We start from the raw sequence: 22433 nt of genomic DNA, 5'->3' as shown, positions 1-22433 counted from the left end.
TAGTCTTAAAGCAAAGGGCACAATATGCACAGACTCTTCTGTATAAGCTGTTATAAACGTGTAACAAAACAAATTGTATTATTTGTAAATGATAGAACAGACCAATAATAAAATGTATAATTTAAACTTGTTAGTTAAAAAAAAAGAAATATTCAAAAGTCAAACTAGCCGCCACAACGTCCGCCATTATGCTCCGTCGCGAGAGCCAAAGAACGAACGCGGACGCCTCGGGAACTAAAATGTACCAGTCTCTCTCACTCGTTTAACTCGCGGCTATCATCAGTAACAAACAGGATGCGGTGTTGTGTGATGTTACGGTGCGTCTCGTGCTCGGGATCTCGTGAGAACGTCATCGAAACTGCATTGTTGTGTTAAAATGTGTTCCCCAAAGAGAGGTTGTGTTACGTAATTCCGGGTTACTGGCACGAGGAAAGTGGTAAAGTGCGTGAGTCGCGTGGAGGTCAGCTTTAAAAGGCACCGGGGTAACCGAGGGACGTACGTCAAGATGTCGTCGGGACACAGCAGTCGCAGTAGAGCCGTCCACATAAGTTCGATCTTTCAAAAGATCCAGGGTCGTTTCGCGGACGCGATGACACCGCCTAAGCTCTCCACGGACAAACGAATGTTAGACAAGACCTGGAAGCTGATGGACAAGGTGGTGAAATTATGTCAGCATCAAAGGATGAATCTTAAGAATTCACCTCCGTTCATCCTCGATATTTTACCCGATACGTATCAACGGTTACGACTGATCTACACTAAATACGAGGATAGAATGCAGGTGTTGCACAGCAATGAACATTTTTGCGTCTTCATTAATAATCTCATGAGAAAGTGTAAGCAGGCGATAAAGCTCTTCAAGGAGGGCAAGGAGAAGATGTTCGACGAGACTTCACATTATCGCAGGAACCTCACAAAGCTTAGCCTCGTGTTCAGCCACATGCTCTCCGAGCTCAAGGCCATCTTCCCCAACGGCGTCTTTGCGGGGGATCAATTTCGTATCACCAAGTCCGATGCCGCTGAATTTTGGAAGGAACGCTTCGGAAATAGGTATCGTGTGCGCTATGTTCGTTTATATCATACACCAATGCCACGTACACAACAAACTTCCTAACTACCTACCAACCAACCAACCTACGTGCCATCTTTTACTTGTTTTGGATACATCGCTAAGCTGTCTCTCTTCGCGCCTCCAATGACGTATAACCGATGCGTCCTGGTTATTAAAAACCATAAGACAGTTTACCTCCCGTTACAGTATAGCCATACAAAGTACGACAAATATATTAAAAAACGCATATCCAATACTGGAAAAAATTCCAAGTAGTTTTCCTTAATTGATATCAATTTCGAAACAAAAAATATACGTCAGTTTACCAAGTGGACTGTATTAAGTAAATTCCATCAAGAACACTTGTTCGTCAAGACACTTTACTCATCCAAGAAAAACGCATGAATTCTCTTACATTACACTAGCCAAGTTATCACTTGACTCACAGTGCTCTTATGGTTATCATAATACAGTACCGTTATATCTCGATAGAATCTTAATAATCTATTCTAGCATCATTCATTGAAATCCTGCTCCAAAATGTCTCCTGTTACTCCAATCATTAATCTCCATCAGAATGCGTATAAATCCCTGTCTAATACCTTAACAAGAATGAGGACAATGGTGTATTTTTTTCTAAATGTTCCGTACTCAAGAAGGTTTGTGAAATGTGGACAGTTCATTTAGCAGCATGATTTTCAAATAAACAAGAGGTTACTGCTCTTATCTAATATCGACAGTGTTGTGTCACCCTCGGTGGGCCAATGTTCTTCGCCTAGGCAAACTCGAGCCAATGAATTGAGCTGATTGTGAGACAGACGTTTTCTTGAATGAGTTGTATAGGCGAAACGTCATGGATTCATATAAATATACGTTGCGACCTCGGCAACGGGAACGTTTTCGAAACGTTATAAAAAAAATTCATGAATGAGCCATCGTTAAGTTCCGGAAACGAGTTGCGACGTGGATTATGCGCATGCGCAATGACTCTCCCGCGTATTTCGTAACGCGCGAAAAATATGCGAAACCAGGATCGATCGACTCGCATCTTTTGTCATCCGGTTCCGTATATTATTTACGAAAGGTGATACTAATTGGCATGGTGTACAGACAGATGCAGATACCTCACGTATAATTCAGTAGGTACAGTTACGAAATTCGTATATTCAATGTCGCGAGTACGTTCAAACGATAATTGAAAATAACCTTAAACTTCGATTAAGAGGACTATCGCCTGGTTTTCCCGTTACCAAAGTTAATTATTTACTTGTCATCTCGAAATAATTTATTAGTCCTGTTTGGCAGTGCTTCCAAAATGAAATATCACGGCCAAGCTTTTTCACGCTTGTTAAACAGCCTGCGTCGTGGCTTATTTTTTTTCCTAACGCTGTTCCACGATTCAACAAAGCTACGGTTTTCGTCGTAGGATGTGGGCGAACGCGATGTGGTAAGTTGGCGAGCGATTACATCGATGCACGAACCATCAGCTTCCGGCCAAATGATCTGCGAACATCCGGTCGTTATGATGCCCGTCTTGGTACCAGAAATTCTAAGAAATTCACGAATTTTCAGTCACTCGCTTCTGCTAAATTCTAGGATCAGCTGTAGGAACTTCGCTGATTTACGGCTTATAGGTAAACGAGAATAAAAATCTACCAGTTTCTTTTCGTCTCCTATGTTCTCGTTAACGCAGAACTCAATTCCCCTAACACGTAACGCTCGATGGTTCCGTCGGTCGATCCTTAATGTTACCTAAGGCCGATATCGCAAGGCTCATCATTCGCTCTCATTGAAATGCCCGTATTTGGTCTTCGTAAAGAAACAAATAATCCGCTCAGCCACAATTTCCCGAATCGTCATCGCGAACGTTCTTTATAGCGCGATAGCAAGAAGACGTTACGCAATACCGGAAGTGTTCGTGGTGCAGGCTTTATCGAAAGCAATTTTTAAATGTTAACCTATCGAAATTTTGTTAAACGGAGGAAAATAATATATATATATATATATATATATATATATATATATATAACATATCATCAATTATAATGTATAATTTTGAATTAAAAATACCGTTAAGCATAAGCTTTAACGCGACAAATACGCCCGTGTGTATATCTCCCGACAAAATATATCTCCCCTGCCGACAGCGACGAGTTAAGCTCACATCCGGACGTGAGCCGAAGCGGAAGGAAGGGGATGTGACGTCACGATTAAAGCGAATTAAACTAGTAACACAGGCTCGCCCGCATGGTTGCAGCCTACATTCCATTATCCTCGTACGGTTGAGTCAATGCCACAGGTTCGAGCAGCGAGAAACTCCTCTGCGACACCATTCAAGAATCCCTCGTCAATATTCTCTCTCTCTCTCTCTCTCTCTTCCTTTCTTTCTTTCTTTCACGACAAGTTGAACCAGCAGTAACGCAGCGTCGCGTAAAATTGGCGCACGAAAGAGACTCGAGCAATTTCAATGAACGTTTCTTTTATTCTTATTGTCGACCCAAATACATGTGCGTACACAAATACGCCGCGCCAGTGACGATTCAAATATTTTTCAGTAACGCCGAGTTTTATTGTGCGTCAATAAAGAAACCAGGCGGTCTGGCGTCTCGTGCGTGAATATTGCGTCGCAAAATTTTTCTATAGTCTCGCGTTATAGAGGAAAGAAGGAGGGAAGAGAGAGAGAGAGAGGAGGCTGCTGCTTCTGCTGCCGTCGCTTCACTCCGGATATATAATTTTACAGAGAGTGTAAAAAGGGCGAGCTCGAGTCGGCAAGTGGGCGTCCATGTTTGTAACGTATATACATGTATATATATATATATATATATATATACACACACACGTTCCTATTCAATGTATAAAATGCCTGGCGTGACGACACGAGAAATTTGTTTGCAAAAGTATTTTGAGAGCCTCTGACCTAGGCCTTAACGGGTCACATTGGGCTTGGCCACCGTGCCTACGGTTTCATTATAATACGTCCAAATCGCCCACACGATCACGCACGTATTCGCGTCACGAGACGCGGACTGACTGAAGCGCTAGAAAGAGAACAAGTCCGATTGAGAGCGAGTGAATGAGAGAGAGAGAGAGAGAGAGAGAGAGAGAGAGAGAGAGCGAGATATATAGAGATCGAAATTGAGAGGGCACAAGTTCGGCCGTAATATCGTGACGTATTCGTACCTAATTTATCATCGTTCCTGCAATGGTCATATACTTGCGTATATAAGATGCGTATATATATTCAGACTAGCTCTTTTACTCTCGGAAGATTTCTTTTGTTTCTGCTAATTGGACGGCTTATCTTATTCACTCTTTAGCGTACGGCTTTAGGTCCTGCTGAACGAGACAGGTCCATATACCGTCCAGTGTGGATTCTCTGAACTCTGTCCAGCAAACCTGCCGCGCACGCTGCTGGACACTGTCACGGCAGGGAGTTTACCAAAGTAAATGGCCAATAAAGCGAAACGTAAAAATCAAATAAACGAGCCGAGTACTATTTGCCCTTACGGAAATGACTCACGCTGGAAAGCAGCGTGGATCCAATATCCTCTCGATTATTAAGTTAACGCGTAGCTTCAGAGGATTCCGAAGGCAGCGAAAAATGCCTTTTTAATTCTTCCATTTGCACAGGTCTGGCTGGAGAATAGGTTTGAGTGTGTGGACTTAAGTGTAAAAAATTATTACGTATAATTGGTCGTTTATGAAGTTCGGCCTTAACGGGACGACGTTATTGCATTTTAGATCGGACTTTCCTGATGGGTTTCGATGCTTTTTACGTACTGTCTCGGGTCGTAACTTTCTTCGCTAGTCGGCTACTTTAATTATCACGTTGACGTAAGGACTCGTTGGGTTGTTTGAATATTTGAAACTTCAAACTCTAAAGACTCCAAGACGATATTCCCTTGTGTACACGATGACGCATTTTGTTAAATGTTATATATATGTATATGTATATACGGCTCCGTTTAAGGTGCCTTTTAACCGTACACGTGGAACTTCGACTCGGTCGCCTCTCAGTTGCTTCGCACACCCAGAGGTTAACACAGCGTGCACTTACTCCCGTGGAAAACTTTTCTTTTTTCCTCGACCAAACGAATTAGCAAGAATCAAATTCTCCTTTATCCCGAATACATTCTGCATTCATTTGTGAGAGTCCGTCGGCACTTTAAACATCTTTACGATCCGTTAATAATCAGTGTCCTTTGCCGCCTCGTACATCCCCCGTCCAGCGACGGTGCGCGACGCTGGCAAACTGGAAATACTAGTTTAGAGGCTCTATTCAGAAACAACCGTTCTGACATTTTACAGTTTAATAAGACACGAGGATTATGTACGAGAGTCTGCGAGTCTAATAGGCGCCGTCAGACCGAAGCCCACAGTCTGGTATCCTACACGCGATGACAACATTGCTGATTTTCATTGACAATATTTTACTTCGTTATCCTATCGTCTCTCCGATCATTCACTGGGGACTGGTGCTCGACGATTATAATTTCGTCATGGTTCGATATCTCGAATAGATCGTCCGCAACTGGCATAAGTCAACTTCGTAATTATTCAAATTTCCAACATGGCCGCCGTTCTGGCTGTTCAAACGGTCTTTTTTCTCGTTGTTTCTTACCGCTTCTTGTTTCTTAAAGAGAGAAATCCTCCGCGTTACTCGGCACAGTGTTAGCTCCAATTTTTCTACGCGATCTGGAGCGGCCATGTGAATTGGGTCGGGTACGTGAAATTGGCCTGAAGTTGCGAGCAGCGCAATATCGGCTTCGAGTGGTGGAAGATGGAGTTCTATGAGTGGGGACGGGCGTCAGATCAACCGACAAGCAAGGACGACTAATTATAGCGCTAATATCTCTTACGTCCACCGTGTACATTACCCGCGATCCGTACATAAGTATCTGCCTTTACGTTTACGTCGTATCGCGCTTAGAATTTACGGTAGAGACCGATAGCGTCGATCAGCCTTCCCATTGCCGCGGCAGCGATCGTTTCTTTCGTGGGTGACGTCACACGCCGGGTACTACTTTAGTCGTTGAGATTCTAAATAATTATGAAAATTTCTTCTTTTTTCTATTCAAATATATTCCGCGGGATACTTCGTAGCTTGTTGAACGTGTGTAAGTGCCGGAACGTGGGATCAGTTGTTTTTGTGGCTATATGGTCGTCTGCCATTGATTACGATAAAAGATAATGGTAACAGTGGCAACCGTAGTAGTAACGACGGTCATTAATGTCGAAGATTCAAAGTCATTGAACATTTAAGAGGTAAGCTGGGATGGTTTTGTTGGGTCTCGAAGTGGCGGTGATGACCGGGAAAGGAAAAGGGGCATCAGACGAGATCGCTCAATACTTGAATGGGGCACAGCTCCCACGCGAAACCTCTCTTGGGACACACTTGATCGTCCGTTTTTTCTTCTTTATTCTCTCTCTCTCTCTCTCTCTCTCTCTCGATTCGGTCACTGGAATTATTTCTACTTAGTCTTGATCGTCCGTTTTTTCTTCTTTATTCCGGTGATGACCGGGAAAGGAAAAGGGGCATCAGACGAGATCGCTCAATACTTGAATGGGGCACAGCTCCCACGCGAAACCTCTCTTGGGACACACTTGATCGTCCGTTTTTTCTTCTTTATTCTCTCTCTCTCTCTCTCTCTCTCTCTCGATTCGGTCACTGGAATTATTTCTACTTAGTCTTGTTTTTTTTTCTTCTGTATTATTATATTTTTTTTCTCTACTTGGGATAAACTTGATCATGCTGTTTTGAAAGATTTATGAAGCACGTCTGATTATTGTATGGATTCCTTGAATACATGTTTTTGTTGACTCTCTTAATTGTCTTGTGGAATTGTTCTGATTCACATGAAATTTGGCCGATAACGGATTTCATAATTTTCAGTGTGGACGGTGCATTAGAACTGATATGGCTTGCGCGGTTCGTTGATTCGTTAATCTTATCTATATACGTCCTGCGCTCGGATGATAGGACAGAGTTGCGATGGCTGTATTTTTGAATGTGTGAAATAGCGTTTTTTCCCCTTTTTTCTCCTTCATTTTCTCTATCTGACTTGTAGACTTACATGATATATAATATCTCGAGTGTACGATATTGGTTTTATTCTTCACCGTGACACGAGAAACTACTAGAGACGTTAACCTATATACTGTATATTTCAGTGCTTATGTGCTTATCACAATTGTTCTCTTCCTTTTCATCTTGTGAATTTCCAATTTGCTAATAAACTATCAGTAGTGGACTCGTGATTATAAAATTGATACATTGCATTGTAAAAATGTGCTGTAAAGCTTATGAAAACTCTTCTTTGCAACTGTGACACTTAGAGGATGATCGATTAGAAGTATTTTTCCAAATTGGAGACGAGTTTACTCGGCTCTACAGTTGGTCCGTGTCGTTCAACGACCTTTCCTTCCTTGTTGACAATGAATTTCGTAAAATTCCATTTGATGAAACTTCCCAAAGTACCACCTGCCTCCTTCTTCAGGTACTTCCAGAGGGGATGTGCGTTGTCGCCGTTGACGTCGATTTTCTCGAAGAGATCAAACTTCACCTGTTATTACGATTGAGTATTAGTCTTGATTCTGTGTACAGTTATATCTGGAAATCATGAACTGGAAGATAAATCTTTATGACATTACCTTTTGCCTGTCAGCGAAGCTACAGATATCATCACTACCACCAGGTTCTTGTCCGTTGAACTGATTGCATGGGAAAGCCAAAATGCGTAAACCTAAAAAGCGCGGGGGAGGTATTGATAAATTCCTTAAAATTTATTAATTCGCTACAAATTAATGATACGAACCTTTAGTTTCAGCATATTTGTCATACAGCTCATTCAGTTCTTTGTAATTGGTAGCTGTGAGGCCGCATTTGGAGGCCACATTGACAATGAGACACACGTGCCCTTCGTATCTGAAAATTCAAATTTTATTTATATACAAATATGTCACTAGCACGCAGTATTGAACCAAACAAACTTATACACTTACTTGGTCAGTGGGACGTCTTCCCCTTTTATAGACTTGACAGTAAAGTCGTAAATCGACTTGGCCGACTTGTAATCCTGATTTCCGCTCATACCTGAAGCAACGATATTATACATTTATATGATTTTTTATCCTATTATCAGCGAAAAACTTCAATCAGAAAAGCAAACTCAAGCGCACACACGTAGGCCCTACGGAATAGACTGACCTTAGGAAGAAAATAAAAAAAAATAATTTCTCCATTATATAAGCTGTCATAAATCGATTGTGATACAATAATAAAAAACTGTTAGAAACCAATGCAAATGAAATATCCAGGACTTAAGGGAAAGCATAAAGTCCCCTACGTGTACGAAAGAAACGAAGCGGGGGAATTAGAAATATTAGGAATTGACGTGAAGATTCTTTCGTGGCTTCGCATAACTAATTTCTTCTCTTTTAATACGAATTATACTGGAGGGATAGTACGTGCCTGAATAATTTCGTGTGATTTGATGCAGGCCCACTATCGATAATCTTAGGACACGCATTCTCGAGTTCTCACGCTAATCCTGAAATCCATTGGGGGGTTGGTAGACATGTTCATTATCAGCAAGTAGCTACGTGTCGTTTCGTATCGATCCAATCGGATAAAACATTTATTACAAAGGATTTGCGTAACGCCAATACGGCCATCCGTCAGTATAAAAAGGGTAAATACAGGTTGCGCTTCTCGATAAATTTTACCTGGAACTAATATTTCTATCGGGCAAAATGACACTTTAATGCAATCACGCGAACTCATCCCGCTTTGACCTCTAAAGTTCACCGTTATAGTCAGGAAAATAAATTTACAAGAATTCCCATGAACCTTACATAAAGATCGACTGATATTTCCAACTTTATTATCATTAAAAATGAGTTTCCGTTAACGTTAAAATCATGTTATTTGAATACGTCGGATAGTTACCGCCATCTGTCGCGCGAACGGAGAACTATCACACTACGCCATTGAATCTCTAAACCCGGACGACCATATTAACCTTCAGATTTAACATGACATACAACGGTACACAGATTTTCTTCTAGGATCAACTTCCTATGATCATTTAGTATTAATATCGAAAGTTATGTAATTATAAAGTCTTCGATACATACCGATTATTGTATTTTCTTTGATATCGAGAAGAAGCGACAGCGTTATAAACCACTCCCCGGCAACTCTATACACGTACTGGCTTCACTCTGCGCTTGGCTAGTGCTACGACGGTCGTTCTAACGGGTGTCCTGTTCATATATACCTTTTTCCTGCCTACGCTGTAGCATGACTTGTCCAATTTGCTCACATTGACGACTCATCACATGTCCCCCCTCTTCATCACGAAATATCGAACTTTACACCTTATCTAATTCTACGAGATAAACAGACACTTTTTCTTAACCGGACACAATACTGATGGTGTCCATCAGATATACAATATTATCAAAGGATATACAGCGCTGCTCAAAAATATTGACTCAGTATGTATCGCATATATATTTTCAACCGAAATTTTTGAATATCCAACATGATACATTTATTAATTTGCAAACATCCGCGTCTCTAATTTTACTTAATATAAACTATGACTCATATCTTCTATATTCTCTTTATAAATTTCATGGCTTCCTCTAGTTACCAGAAGGCAGGCGATTTACTGATAAATGCAATTGTTACTCGTTCAGGAAAGTTACAGAAATATCTACGATATACCGGGTAGCGTAAAGCTACAATATAAATGTGTCCCGATTAACGTGTCTCGTGTCTTTCTAATTTCGATCGGTGGTCATAAATAGGTTAATATTTTACGCAATGCCACGTGCAATTTCGATACAGCGTTTATACATGTTCTCTAAATCGATATCCGGTGCCCTGTATTATTCCTCAACGATTCCAAGTCTCGCTGAGGGTTTGCTGACACCTTGACATAAAAAATCATAGAATTCGTGATATTTATCAGTGTCATTTATTTATTTTTCAGCACACTGGTCCCCTGGAAAGTATTCAGGCACGAGCTGAATCAAGTTCATCCTATTAGTTCTGGGCTGCAGGCGATGGCACTAAAGTCTACGATAGACCTGACGTGCAACGATTATATATCTAACTTCGAATTCGACGTATTCACAAGGTAATAATAACTCCATTAGCAAATTGCCCAAGATGACGTAAGTCATTAGAAGTCGTGTAGTGTATTACGGCTTATTTTTAAAAAATCTTTTATTTGTTCACTCAAAGTAAGAAATTTCTTTGATCGTACAGGCTGTTTCAACCGTGGTCAACCCTATTGCGAAATTGGAAGATTCTCGCAGTGACGCACCCTGGTTACGTAGCTTTTCTCACGTACGACGAAGTCAAAGCTCGCTTGCAAAAATATTGTATCACCAAGCCGGGAAGCTACGTCTTCCGGTTGAGTTGTACGAGGCTAGGGCAGTGGGCCATCGGATACGTCACGTCCGATGGCGACATTCTCCAGACTATACCGCATAACAAAAGTCTCTGTCAAGCATTGCTTGACGGTTATCGAGAAGGCTTGTAAGTATAAAAATTATGTTATCTCTTAGGTCTATAATACGTAATTTATATAGGTTATAATAACAGATCGGAAGATTGTTAATCTATGATTAATATGTGATAAATATTTTCAATGCCATTCCTAGCCGGGGATGGTCGTTCGTGGGATTAAGATATTGTACTTCCGGTCGATTTTAATGACAGTCACAATTTTGTCAATCAGTTTTGTAATCCGTGTGATTTCAGCTACTTATATCCTGACGGACGTAATATTAATCCGGACTTAACGTGGGCGGTGCAACCAACCCCTGAGGAACATATAAAAGTAACGGCGGAGCAGTACGAGTTGTACTGCGAAATGGGTAGCACATTCCAGTTGTGTAAAATTTGTGCTGAAAATGACAAGGACGTGAGAATAGAACCTTGTGGCCATCTTCTCTGTACTCCGTGCCTCACAGCTTGGCAGGTAGCAGTGCCTATTTCATGTTTCTACCACTGTGCGTTCCTTTAAACTGATCTAGTGATGTGCTTTATTCGTCACAGTAAAAATGATGGACTGTAATAACCTGTAATATAATATATATATAAGCTAGGAAACTTACGTGCATAGAAGGAAAGACCGTTAAGGCCGCAGCAACCACCTTGTTAAAGGGGGAAGAATATATTTTGCTGAAACGTCTCGTTACGTGGACATACGAAGGACTCTGTGTGTTTATTATCGTAAATATCGTGACAGAAATGGAGCATAAAATTTCTATGGAGATGAAATGTAGGACATTGAAAAGGAGGGCAAAGTGTTGCAGCTATATTGCATCCCTTAGCATCGTTGAATCTGGGTTGCTTCTAGCACCGTCGAAGTACATGGAATTCTAGCTACAGGTATCAGCTGTAGAGTCGGAAGTAGCACCGTCTCGCAAATATGGACTTGTTGGCAGCTCGAGTAGAACCGGGCACGTGGGATCGAGTATAATTAGATGGATGAACAGTGGAGCCTATGATAGTCTATCGGTCTTGTCAAAGGGCAAAGTTAACGCGGAGCTTTCGAACGGCAGACAAGGGACTAATCGTATAATAACTCTTGTTTACTTCAACGCAAGGAGCAGACGTAGTTGCGTCATTTGTGTTATTTATCGTATTAACGAAATTATCAAATTGAAAGCAAATGTTGGATTGTACGTTTTTTTGTTTTCAATAGAAATTTACTGCTTTGTTTCAGGACTCGGAAGGTCAGGGCTGTCCCTTTTGCCGTGCCGAGATAAAGGGTACGGAACAAATCGTAGTGGATCCGTTCGATCCTCGGAGAACCCATCGACCTGGTGCCCACTCAGCCTCTGCCAGTAATGCGTCAACCCCTACGCGGGATCTTGACCCTGACACCGAGGTATCCGACTAGGACTAGCATCTACCCTCCATTATCAAACGTGACCCCACGTACAATGACATCCTGAAATACGCATCATTTTTCAATAATCCCTCATATGTCTCGTGACTTCATTGTCATAAAGCATTTAAATAAATCATCGTATCATCGTCCTCTTATATTCATATTGTCACAGTTGCGCTTCACTTACTAATGACAATCCACCTTATCGTACGTGAAACTTGGAATACTTGACCTATGGATAATGACTCTTACCGTAGACATTACGCCTTTACGGGTTTTTTCTTTTAATTGCCCAGGGCTGGTAGAGGATCGTTATTTTTAGTTTTTCTTTTTTCTTTTTTTTCTTTCTTCTTTTTTTTCCTTGGGTTCGTAACCAATATTACTTTACAACATTGGTATCGATTTCGTTACTGTCAGCAGATACAAGAACTTGATGAAATTTGTCTTTTCACTTATTAATATTCCGATCGTGCGATAAGGTGGCTTGTCTTCGTGCATCTCGTTAGCCATATCATCATCAGCTTATCGTAAAAGCTCTTATCGTCATTTTATTTTATCGGTCGATCGATTGTTATAGTTTTAGCCTTTCTTTGTTACTCGTGTCAGTACTCCCAGGGAGATTTATTATTCATGGAACAATTAAACTTTCGACGTTTGTAGAACCCAGTTTCACATGAGTTTACGTTCGGTTGGCTTTTATTGCCCGGACCTATGGGACTCCTTCAAAGTGGACCACATCTCTGTATACATTTATCTTACGACTCTGGAAACGCTCGCTCTTCGCCCGAAGATCGACGCCAATTTCCGATTTCATAATAAAGCATCCTCGCGATTTATTCTTATACCGACGAGATGGGAATAAAGTTAAACATTTTTTTTTTTTTTTTTTTTTTTTTTTTTTTTTGAGAGAGAGAGAGAGAGAGAGAAAATATGGCACTCAATGGGAATCTATATCTGAAATCTAATACTGTACTCTAACATTGTGATAATGGAGAATATTGTCGCTATTGTGTTCGATATTTTGGCAGTTGGCATAAATGTTGATTTATGTGACTTTTGTTTATCAGTTGTCTAATATAACTGTGTGACAAGGACGCTAGGCACGTGCTGCAAGTGTTTGACGCACCGTGTGACAGTATGTAGGTAAAGTGATTATGAAAATGCATTTTTTTATTTCTTCTTCTTTTGTTAAGGCGACTACTACTATTTTGGCACGGTACATATCGTCTACAGTTTTATTTGGAATGGTCGACACGGTATTAAGCGGTACAGTAATGTTGTCAGGCTATTTCGCGATATGGAAGTATGCACTCGGGTCTAATTATTAATTTTCACATCGAATGGGGGAGTGCATAGATGAGACAGACGAGTCGGGAAATCTCTATATAATATAGATAATTATATAATTTATGAGATATGTTAAATAAGTATTACTAGATTATGAAACAGGAACGTTTTTTCGTATTTGGAGTTCAACTCCCAGGAGATTTTTATGTTACTGCGCCAGTAAAGCTGTACCATGATTGTCGCACAAATAACAACGCGCACTTTAGAGATGCAAATTGCAAAGAGAAGAAAAAACGAAAAAAGTTGATTTTTTACTGTCACGTGATTGATCTTGTTCAAAATTGACGTTGCCGTGCGATCTTTCGTATTAAATTTTGAAAAATTGCAAAAGCCTGTATTACACAATTATTAGGATCCGTCGTAATCGTTAATGTCAGTTTTTCACTTTACCTCATAAATTTCCCATGGCAAGTCACCAGATACGTAACGATTGAAAATACATATATTTCTCTACGTTTCAACTTTTATCCGAAACAATTGAATGAACGCGAATGCTCATTAACGTGCTTACCACAAAGTAATTTCGATTTGTGCGAAGATTTACGTTTTTGTCTCTTATTTTTATTTATTTATATACTTTCACTTTTCTCTCTCGACCATTACCAAACGGTGCTGTGTCACTTTTGCGCCAGACAATTTTTATTTGTCGTCTATGACTCACTGTCCACGGCTTCGTATGAGAGACTGAAAAGAATTAAGGAAAAGAAAGAGAAGCAATGACGTAATATTAAATTGCATCCAAAAGTGTGTTCATAATGTCGCCAGTGTTATTTGTACAACTAATGGTGCCGCTTGACTTAGGAACCTTCCCTTGCCATGCATCAGCAGTGGCGCGTTAGATAAATTTAGTGATCATTATTCTAATGTACGACCATTTCTACTTATTGTAAAATAATAGGTATTTGAAGAAAAAAAAAAAGAAAAAAAAAAGAAAAAAGATTTTTTTTAAATAAAATTATATTATCTTATTATATTGAGTTCCTTCTGCACTTGTACGTATTTCCCTATTGCTGGATAATCTCGATGACGCTGAAAACAATCTTTTTCGATTATCTTTGACCAGCAATAAGGAGCTCAGTGTGCGGTGGTGTTGATTTGTATTGCCCGCATGATTTTGAGTTTTTTTTTTTATTATTACTTTCTGTTGTATTTTTATATTATATTGTGTTGTCCACTGGGTCCAATGCTCTGCCCGCTGCATGAACGAACTAATTGGGAATGTACGTATACATAAAGCAACTCTTTGAAGTGGGACTTAAGGTAAGTGACAAATTGCATTATGGCTCTTGGCTTCACGCTTCTTTTTTTTTTATTATTTAACGTTTACGATTAATATGGCAATGCTGACTTATGACTTTGCATCTTTGAATTTTTATTTTACTTTCCCATTTGACTGTACTTACCTCGTCGTTACGCTTCCATCGAACGAATTTTATTTTTACATTTCTCATACTGTCATTGTGCCATAATAGTGCCTTCTTTTCTTTAGTACGTTACTTTTTTTTTTTGTATTCTCCTCACGGTCTTGTAAGTACTGCTTTGAATTTGATTTTCAAAAATTCATTGAATATCGTTTATGGATTTAACGTTAGGTCTATAAATGATGCATCGTGTCCAAGACGCCGAATAACACTGAGAACAAACTTTCGTACGTTATCTGCGCTCGTTCCTATACGAATTACAAATATTTTAATGCCATTTCAACTAATTATATTTATAAATCTCAAGATTACAGGTATAAAAAGCATTGAGTGCTCGTCTCACGTGTGTACGTCATAATCCAATTGAGGAATATAAATATTCATCAATCATTTTTTATCATCGTCATACATCACACGTGCTCGAGCTGGCATCATCATTCGTTTGACTATTCACATTAATTACCCAGTGTCCTCCATCGATCCTATAACAGTGAACTGATTAAAAATCAATTAATAATTAGACCAGGTTCATTTTTCATTGATAATCAAAAGTCATTACGTCATCTAACACTACACGTAGCTTCGTAGATTCACAGTTTTCATCTCTCTCTCTCTCTCTCTCTCTCTCTCTCTCTCTCTCTCTCTCTCTCTCTCTCTCTCTCTCTCTCTCTCTCTCTCTCTCTCTCTCCTTCTTTATCTCCCTAAGTATCTCTTCTGTATTATAACATTTTTTATCCTCCAGGACATAATGGAAATTTGCAACGGCAATTGCGGTCTGATGTGCGACGACTGTGACGACTGTGACGACGAGGATGACGTCAGTCCCATGAATTCTCCTGTACCGCCACGAAGAATCGTACCAAGTCCACCGTTGCCACCTAGAAGACCATCTCCGTCGCCAACACCCAACTGTCATCCCAGAAATGGACGGCATTTAACAGTGCCTAAAGAGAATGCACCACCACCACCGGCAGTAATGGTGATACTGTCATCTAGTGAAAATCATCAGAACAACAAAGGTAAATTTTATTCTATGTCTAATAATCCTAACGATTATAATAAAATGTATGTAATTTAAAAAATATCTTTTCCTTTTCACAGGCACGACGGAAGCGAGATACGACATGCTACACAGAGCGTCATCTCCGTCGCCTATACCACCTGCAATCGTCAGACCACACGTCAGATCGCATCGTGCGCCTCCTGCTTTACCTGAGAAGTCAGGACGTCATTCCACATCCTCACTGTCGTCCACGACACCATCCACGGTACCAACAGTGCCTCCCGTTCCTCCACCTCTTTCCGCGCCACGGCCGCCAAAGACTCTGAAAGATATACCAGAGCAAGATCATCACTATGAGAACACTATAATAATACCTGGTACGAAGCAACACGTCGTTAAGAATATCAACCTGGAGATGAACAGAGCACGACTCACGGCTCTCATGAGGGGTCGGGATGAAGCTGGTGGACCCATATCTAAGGCTGAATCTGCTGCTTATGAGAATGTCAATGTAGAGCATATCTCTAGACTGACGGCACTTGGCTTTGCTCAGGATGCCGTTATACGTGCACTGGGTATCACTAGGAACGACTTGGAGATGGCCTGCGACATACTCCACGAGTTTGCTACCAAATCTTCCTGACCAGGTACGTGGAGAGCCTGACATTGATGGTCCATGGATATCTGAAGAAGATGACCTCGCCCAGTGCTTTGTTCCTCTCTCGTCGTTATACAAGGTTTTTTATTCTTCTTGGATACAGGGTCTGATGGAAATTGCCCACCTGTACCAGCCAGACGGTATTTTTGACGATGAAGTTGTAGAGAAAACGTGGACCATGCTAACTCTGACCCAGGTGGACGTGTTGGCCTTTCTAATTCCATCAGAATGTTACTGATTGTCATTATGCCTGTATAAAATTTAATCCATTGTTTTGGAAAGGCGTTAGAGGAGCACGAATTGGATCTGTACGTTTGAGACTTCTTTTTTACTTTTATGGCTACATGGTACATGTTCATTTTTACACGTCAGTGGTATTATCTTGTAACCATTTTATTTTTGGTATCCATCACCATCTTGAATGCAAGCATACCATCGGCTTAGGACGAGCAAAGATTGTTAAGACGATTGTTTCCTTGATGCAGATGCAACTCGTGCTCGTACGTTACATAGTATTCGTATAAATAATATTCTATGGGTACGCAGCATTTTTGGTACCTCGTAAGTGTGTAGCGATAAACTCGTTAATGCAAATAAGTCCGTAAAATAATAATATTATCGTTCACATTAAAAAAGAGAATCCATTGCATGATGTTTATTCTATTTATTTATTGTAGCGTATTCGTCAAATGTGATATTTATGTTTATATCTTACGTACCCACGTACATTCTGTCATTGTACTATATATACTGTACTAGGATCAATAAATAACGAATCGAAGTGACTCGATAGATAATATATATATTATAATATATATAGTGAATTGTCAGAGGACGTATATATAGCATCGGTAGACTGAAGTGATGTGTAATAACGGCACGCTGCAAACTATCATTAACACGAACAATGTACTTTGCTAACACTTACGTGCATATGGCATTTTAATTTGACTGATAATTTAATTATCTCCTTCAGACAATCATTAGCTTATAGTTTTAACGTGAAATTTATCGTTGCTGTTAAAATCCTTTTTCACGACAAAGGATTCATTTTCCTTGATCTTCGAGTTTTCGTTAGTCGTAAAATTTTGCTATTCCGTAGGGTATTTATGATAGTGCTTTTCTTTTGCGAATCCTTGTTCTTTCTTTTTACCGTTTCCAGGAAAATGTTAAATTCAATGTAAAATTTGAAAAATGTTCGGCACTGTTGTTAACCGTTGGCGTTAGTCGATGATCGAGAAATTTGTATGCACTGCGACGCGCAAAACTGACTTCGTTGGTTTAAAAAATTATAAACAATTTATTTTTAGCCCACGGTAATCACTGCGTATTGATTGACAGAAGCTTTGAGAATATTATGATCTTCCTTTAATTTATCCACCGTCTTACATAAAGGTCGCGAGTTAAACGTCCGGTACATTTTACACTAATGATTATAATATTATCAATATATAGTGAGAGTTCATTGTGTTTAATGAACTGTTTATGATTGTCCGGAATAGATAAGAGGTGAATTGGTCTATTCTTGCATGCTGGAAATATCCAATTTAATCTGGGATACTGAATGTCATATGTTTATTAATAGTAATACAAAGCGTCAACAATAAATCTACAGATATAAGAAAAAAACTTATATATATACATTATACATGTTAAGCCAAACGTGAAACTCGCATCCGAGACGGAGTAAATAATATAATTATTAATCATTCTTATAACAGTAATACATACTGATAAATGTCATCTAGCTATCTGTTCAGGGTATTGGAGCGAAAGACATTTATCACGTATAGACAGTCTTGAGGTATTATAAATTGTCGTGGGATAATATTTTCTTGGAAAGTAGGTAAATTTGAGTCGTGACGTATCGGCGTATGACGTATCATGTTTTCAATCAAACTGTGCAAGGCGCGATATGCCTTCGAAAATTTTATTTACTTTAAAGATGTCTATTTTGCTTGTCCAACTATAGCAGCCTGTGTTCAAAATATATATTCGGAGACGTTAATAGTTCCTTGCAGTTTCTATTCTTTATAGGCAATAGTAATAAAATATATAATTCATGTATAGATTCATGTAATTTGATTGTATAATCAAATTAATCATTCGCAATTAGAACAATTGAAACTTCAAAGGTCCTCTCATTTTTTTTAATAATCATTTTTCTTTGTACAATTTTTCCGTTTCGATCTGCCATCTTTAAATGTCCTATTTTTCTACATTGAATATTCCAATTAGCGTGTACCAACGGTAACAACAATATTAAAAAATAAAATTATGTTTTCCGAATGCATAAACTGCTTACTGTAAAACGTTGATGGACCGAACCCAAGCCGATCAAAAATATCATTATTTTGTCAAGCACTAGTAAATAAGAATATTTATGTGGTGCAATACATAGCATAGAGATCCTCTGTTATTTAATCATTGGCTGTATAAATTATTTTATGTATTCAAAATAAAAAAAAAACGTACAGTTATAACAGTATACTAATCTAAATAACCTATTGCAAATTTATTACATGAACAAATATTCGGCGTGGTAAACATCGTCGAAATTAAATGTGGATAAAGTCCGTAAAAGTTCTGCCGTGTAAAATAAAAATTGACGGCAAGATTTCATGTAGCTCTTTTTCATAGGGACTGAAGATAATTAACATACCGAACATCAGCCGTGTATTTGCTGGTAAATATGATTGGGTGTCCATTTTTTTTTGTTTACCAATTAACCAATTCGTAATTAATAACATTCCACGGAATATGGCACTCTGGAATCTTTTTCTACTGGGTATGCTGAAAGTGCCCGAGATAATAAAGATGAGCTAGACGGCTGGCAGACGGTCGTTTTTGCCTGAGCACTACCTAGCATTATGAGGGAAGCATCACAGGACGCGTGTAAAGATTAGATTGACGAATGCTGTAAGACAAATTGGAGGGAGAACAGTTATGGCTATGCTGGAGAGAAGACAGATAAAACCTAGATCCGCGAATAACAGTCATTAGCACGAAGTCGCGAAGTTCAGTGGTTCGGTAGCAGGACAGAAAATTCGAAAGACTTAGAGAAAAATAATGGAGACAGCGTCGAATACGGTATGTGGAATAACAGTTCGTAATATTACTGATTTTTGCCAAAGAAAATGTTTTACGAAATTTATATGTATTTAAGATCAATCTTACGGATGGATTTTATGCCTGATCGTTGATTACCTGTATTTGATTCTTGGGGCGCTACACTGATTTCACTTTTGACAGTGAACGTTATTTCTACGTGATTCAAATCAGTGATGCGGCAAACTTCGATTCTTTCGATACGACGAAAAACCCGCGATATATTTTTAACCGTTATTCTGTTTACTCTAATTTATGATATTTAAAAATACTTGTAATTAATAATATTACAAGTTATCGGTCGCAATGTACTTGTCTTTAAGAAGTCTCGGTACTCTTAATCGCTGTCACGCATTCAGCACGTTGCCGTATTGTAACCGTCATTCACGCTCTCGAAATAGAATTTTTAAAAATGACTAAAAAGACCGTGGTCGATTTGTACATTTTTGCTACTTGAGAATTAATATTTTTTCGAAAGACCATCCGCTGGCTAAGTTTTGATCATTTTTTTGGTAGAGATACTAGAATTCTTTGGCGAAGATACTTTGGACAATTTTCTTAGAAAGGAAAGAGAAAAGGGGTTTGAGACGGTATGGTGAATAACACGGTAAAATTTAGAGTCCCAGACACATTTACCATATTTAAAACGTATTATTTTAGTAAGTTAATTAATTAATTTTTAGCTATTTTTCGGAAGTCTTACAAATTTTCCGAGTTTTTCTAAGTATTTATACTCTATTGGTGACATTCTGGATTCTTTGCAAAATAAATTTTAGCAAAATTTAAAAAAAAAGAATCAAATTCGCTACAATAACGTACAATCTCAATCCCACACTCGAAATATAAAAGTGCGTGAACATTAATTGTCAATGAGAAAATCCATGTTATGTCTTATATTATATCAAAGCGACTGAAGATTGAACTTTCGAGAAGTTTATCGAATATGTTAAAACTGTAAAAAATTTGTTTGTTTACCGATCATCAGTCAATACTCAATCAAGAACTTTGAACGTTAATTACAATTTGAACTATGAACAGAATTCATAACGCAGAAATCGATGATTCAGAAAATGTTTATCCATCGTGTAATTTTCCCGAGAAACGAATCGATAGTACAGTAATTAAACAAAAGCATTATAAATTACAGGCGATAGGCATCTTGCTATTGATGCTATTGATATCAGTAGATATCAATGCAAAACCATGGCCGCAACGTATCCACCCAAAACACGACATAACCACATTAGATCCAAGTAAAGCTGTTTGTACGACAGAGGTAAAGTTTCTATCGTTACTAGACTAAAAAGAAAAATCATTCGTAAGAGCAGTGACGTAATCTAATAAAAAAACAATTACATTTAATTTACAGACAGCAAGCCTTTGTCAAAAATGTGCTAAAGAAACGAAAAGTGACGTCGTGTATCCCTGGTGCTGCACCAATCACGAGGGAGCTCGGACCTGGTGTGAAAATTACTTATATTTCGGTTTGCAGTAGTACACTACGTGTAAAACAAGATCAGGCCAATCAAGAGTTTCAGCATAGCTTTAAAGAGCTTCCATAGTTCTTCTTCTCAAAGGGTTATATTGAGCGATTATTCATCGTAATCGGTGTATCTCTAATCATATATTATACAGTTAAATATAGCAAAGGGTTCAACATATAGAATTGTTTGCACGACTTGTGTCTCATGTATATAGCATTCATTCATATCCATAACTGTGCAACATCTATACTGTGATAAAATGTATCATAAAATATTGTCATTATCATGATATCGTATCACGCTTCTATTTAGGCAAAAGCACATCGCATCGTTAGATCCCAACCATATGTGAATACGAAAGATTTTTCAAGTCTATAAATGGTCGAGGATATATATTAATATTTGTCTTATGAACAATAAGTAGGACGTGATTCCGTTAGCGCATGAGAATGCCCTTTGGACTATGAAGTCTCACCTAATATCATAAGTATAAGAATAAGTAGCGCGCATATTCAGTATTAATCTAATTTCGGTCTGATTGATTTGGACAGAAGCGCATGAGTAAAGTAACGAATTAATTATACTACGTGGGCCTATCGCAGTAATATTAATAGTTAGCATTACTTTTTTTATTCATAAAACAAACTTGTTATGTTCTTATACTTATTTATAAGTTTGCTTCAGTATTATGAGACTTCAAGGCAATTGTGATGTTTAATTACTGGTTAATTCTATGTTGCGTATCTATTCTATGTATTGTAATAAGTTTATTTTTATTTTTATTTTTAATTAGTATTACGTCGGGTAACAATATATAATAAGACAGTGTACAATACCGTGTGCAATAGGTGATCGTTATTGACTCCGTGTGGCATTATCGGCAGATAAAGAAATTAAGAAGAAAGATAGTAAGAGGACTAACAAAAAATAAATTATAACTATAAATATTCAAACTGTCTAAGAATTAAGTGTTTACCCTCTCGAGCTCTTTAATCGTTCGTAAATTATGTGTACTAAATTCTGCATAACGATTACATGCCAGCATGGCATGGAAATAGTTTCGTAATATACATACATATAGTATTACGAGGACGCCATGTTGTGCGAAGTGCGCTATCAATCCGCGCAAAGTTCGATGCTTCTTTTTTGGCTGTCTAATTAAATGACAGAAATAGCCACCAGCTGCCACGAGCGCTTCAATCAAATTTATCAATTTATGACCTTGTGCAACGTGACTTCCTATTTATGAAAATGATAAATATTGCCGTTATTTCGTATAGCATTTTATGGAATATATGAATTAGGCTATGAACTCATTACCCAGTTCAGGGGTTACTGATCAGGACTCTTAACGTTCAAGTCCAATGTGTCTGGTGTCAAATGTCAAGTTCCATATAGCGATATACATATAATCAAGTATGTTACACCGAGACTAATTAAGGAATTGT

The 22433-nt window shown here is 38.6% G+C and overlaps 3 protein-coding genes across 5 annotated transcripts; 2 read left to right on the top strand and 1 right to left on the bottom strand.

The window, feature by feature from the left end:
* Positions 1–267: 267 nt before the first annotated feature.
* Positions 268–18873, top strand: LOC107269789 (E3 ubiquitin-protein ligase CBL-B). 2 transcript variants are annotated; one of them, XM_015744041.2, is made up of 8 exons: positions 268–1050; positions 10051–10197; positions 10329–10601; positions 10827–11049; positions 11797–11961; positions 15475–15751; positions 15834–16382; positions 16497–18873. In XM_015744041.2, exons 1-7 carry the CDS (start codon positions 506–508, stop codon positions 16376–16378), a joined length of 2175 nt encoding a protein of 724 aa, XP_015599527.1. In that variant the 5' UTR covers positions 268–505; the 3' UTR covers positions 16379–16382; positions 16497–18873. The 2 variants fall into 2 exon arrangements, with proteins under 2 accessions (XP_015599527.1, XP_015599528.1); XM_015744042.2 differs by having other exon boundaries at positions 269–1050; positions 10827–11046; positions 15834–18873.
* On the bottom strand, positions 7141–9338 carry LOC107269796 (probable phospholipid hydroperoxide glutathione peroxidase). Of its 2 annotated transcripts, XM_015744051.2 has the most exons (6): positions 9188–9321; positions 8523–8601; positions 8054–8144; positions 7867–7976; positions 7703–7794; positions 7141–7614 (listed from the first exon to the last, which is right to left on the bottom strand). In XM_015744051.2, exons 2-6 carry the CDS (start codon positions 8578–8580, stop codon positions 7399–7401), a joined length of 567 nt encoding a protein of 188 aa, XP_015599537.1. In that variant the 5' UTR covers positions 8581–8601; positions 9188–9321; the 3' UTR covers positions 7141–7398. The 2 variants fall into 2 exon arrangements, with proteins under 2 accessions (XP_015599537.1, XP_015599538.1); XM_015744052.2 differs by lacking the exon at positions 8523–8601 and having other exon boundaries at positions 9188–9338.
* A 319-nt stretch (positions 18874–19192) lies between the features above and the next one.
* LOC107269798 lies at positions 19193–21938 on the top strand. Its single transcript, XM_015744056.2, has 3 exons — positions 19193–19483; positions 20649–20777; positions 20871–21938. The coding sequence occupies exons 1-3, from the start codon at positions 19463–19465 to the stop codon at positions 20994–20996; spliced, it is 276 nt and encodes a 91-aa protein (XP_015599542.1). The 5' UTR covers positions 19193–19462; the 3' UTR covers positions 20997–21938.
* Positions 21939–22433: the final 495 nt, after the last annotated feature.

This window comes from Cephus cinctus, unplaced genomic scaffold, assembly GCF_000341935.2.
Source record: "Cephus cinctus unplaced genomic scaffold, Ccin1 Ccin1_scaffold0690, whole genome shotgun sequence".
NCBI lineage: Eukaryota > Metazoa > Arthropoda > Insecta > Hymenoptera > Cephidae > Cephus > Cephus cinctus.
Note: the sequence above shows the minus strand (reverse complement) of the source record. Positions and strands in the feature narration are given on the sequence as shown.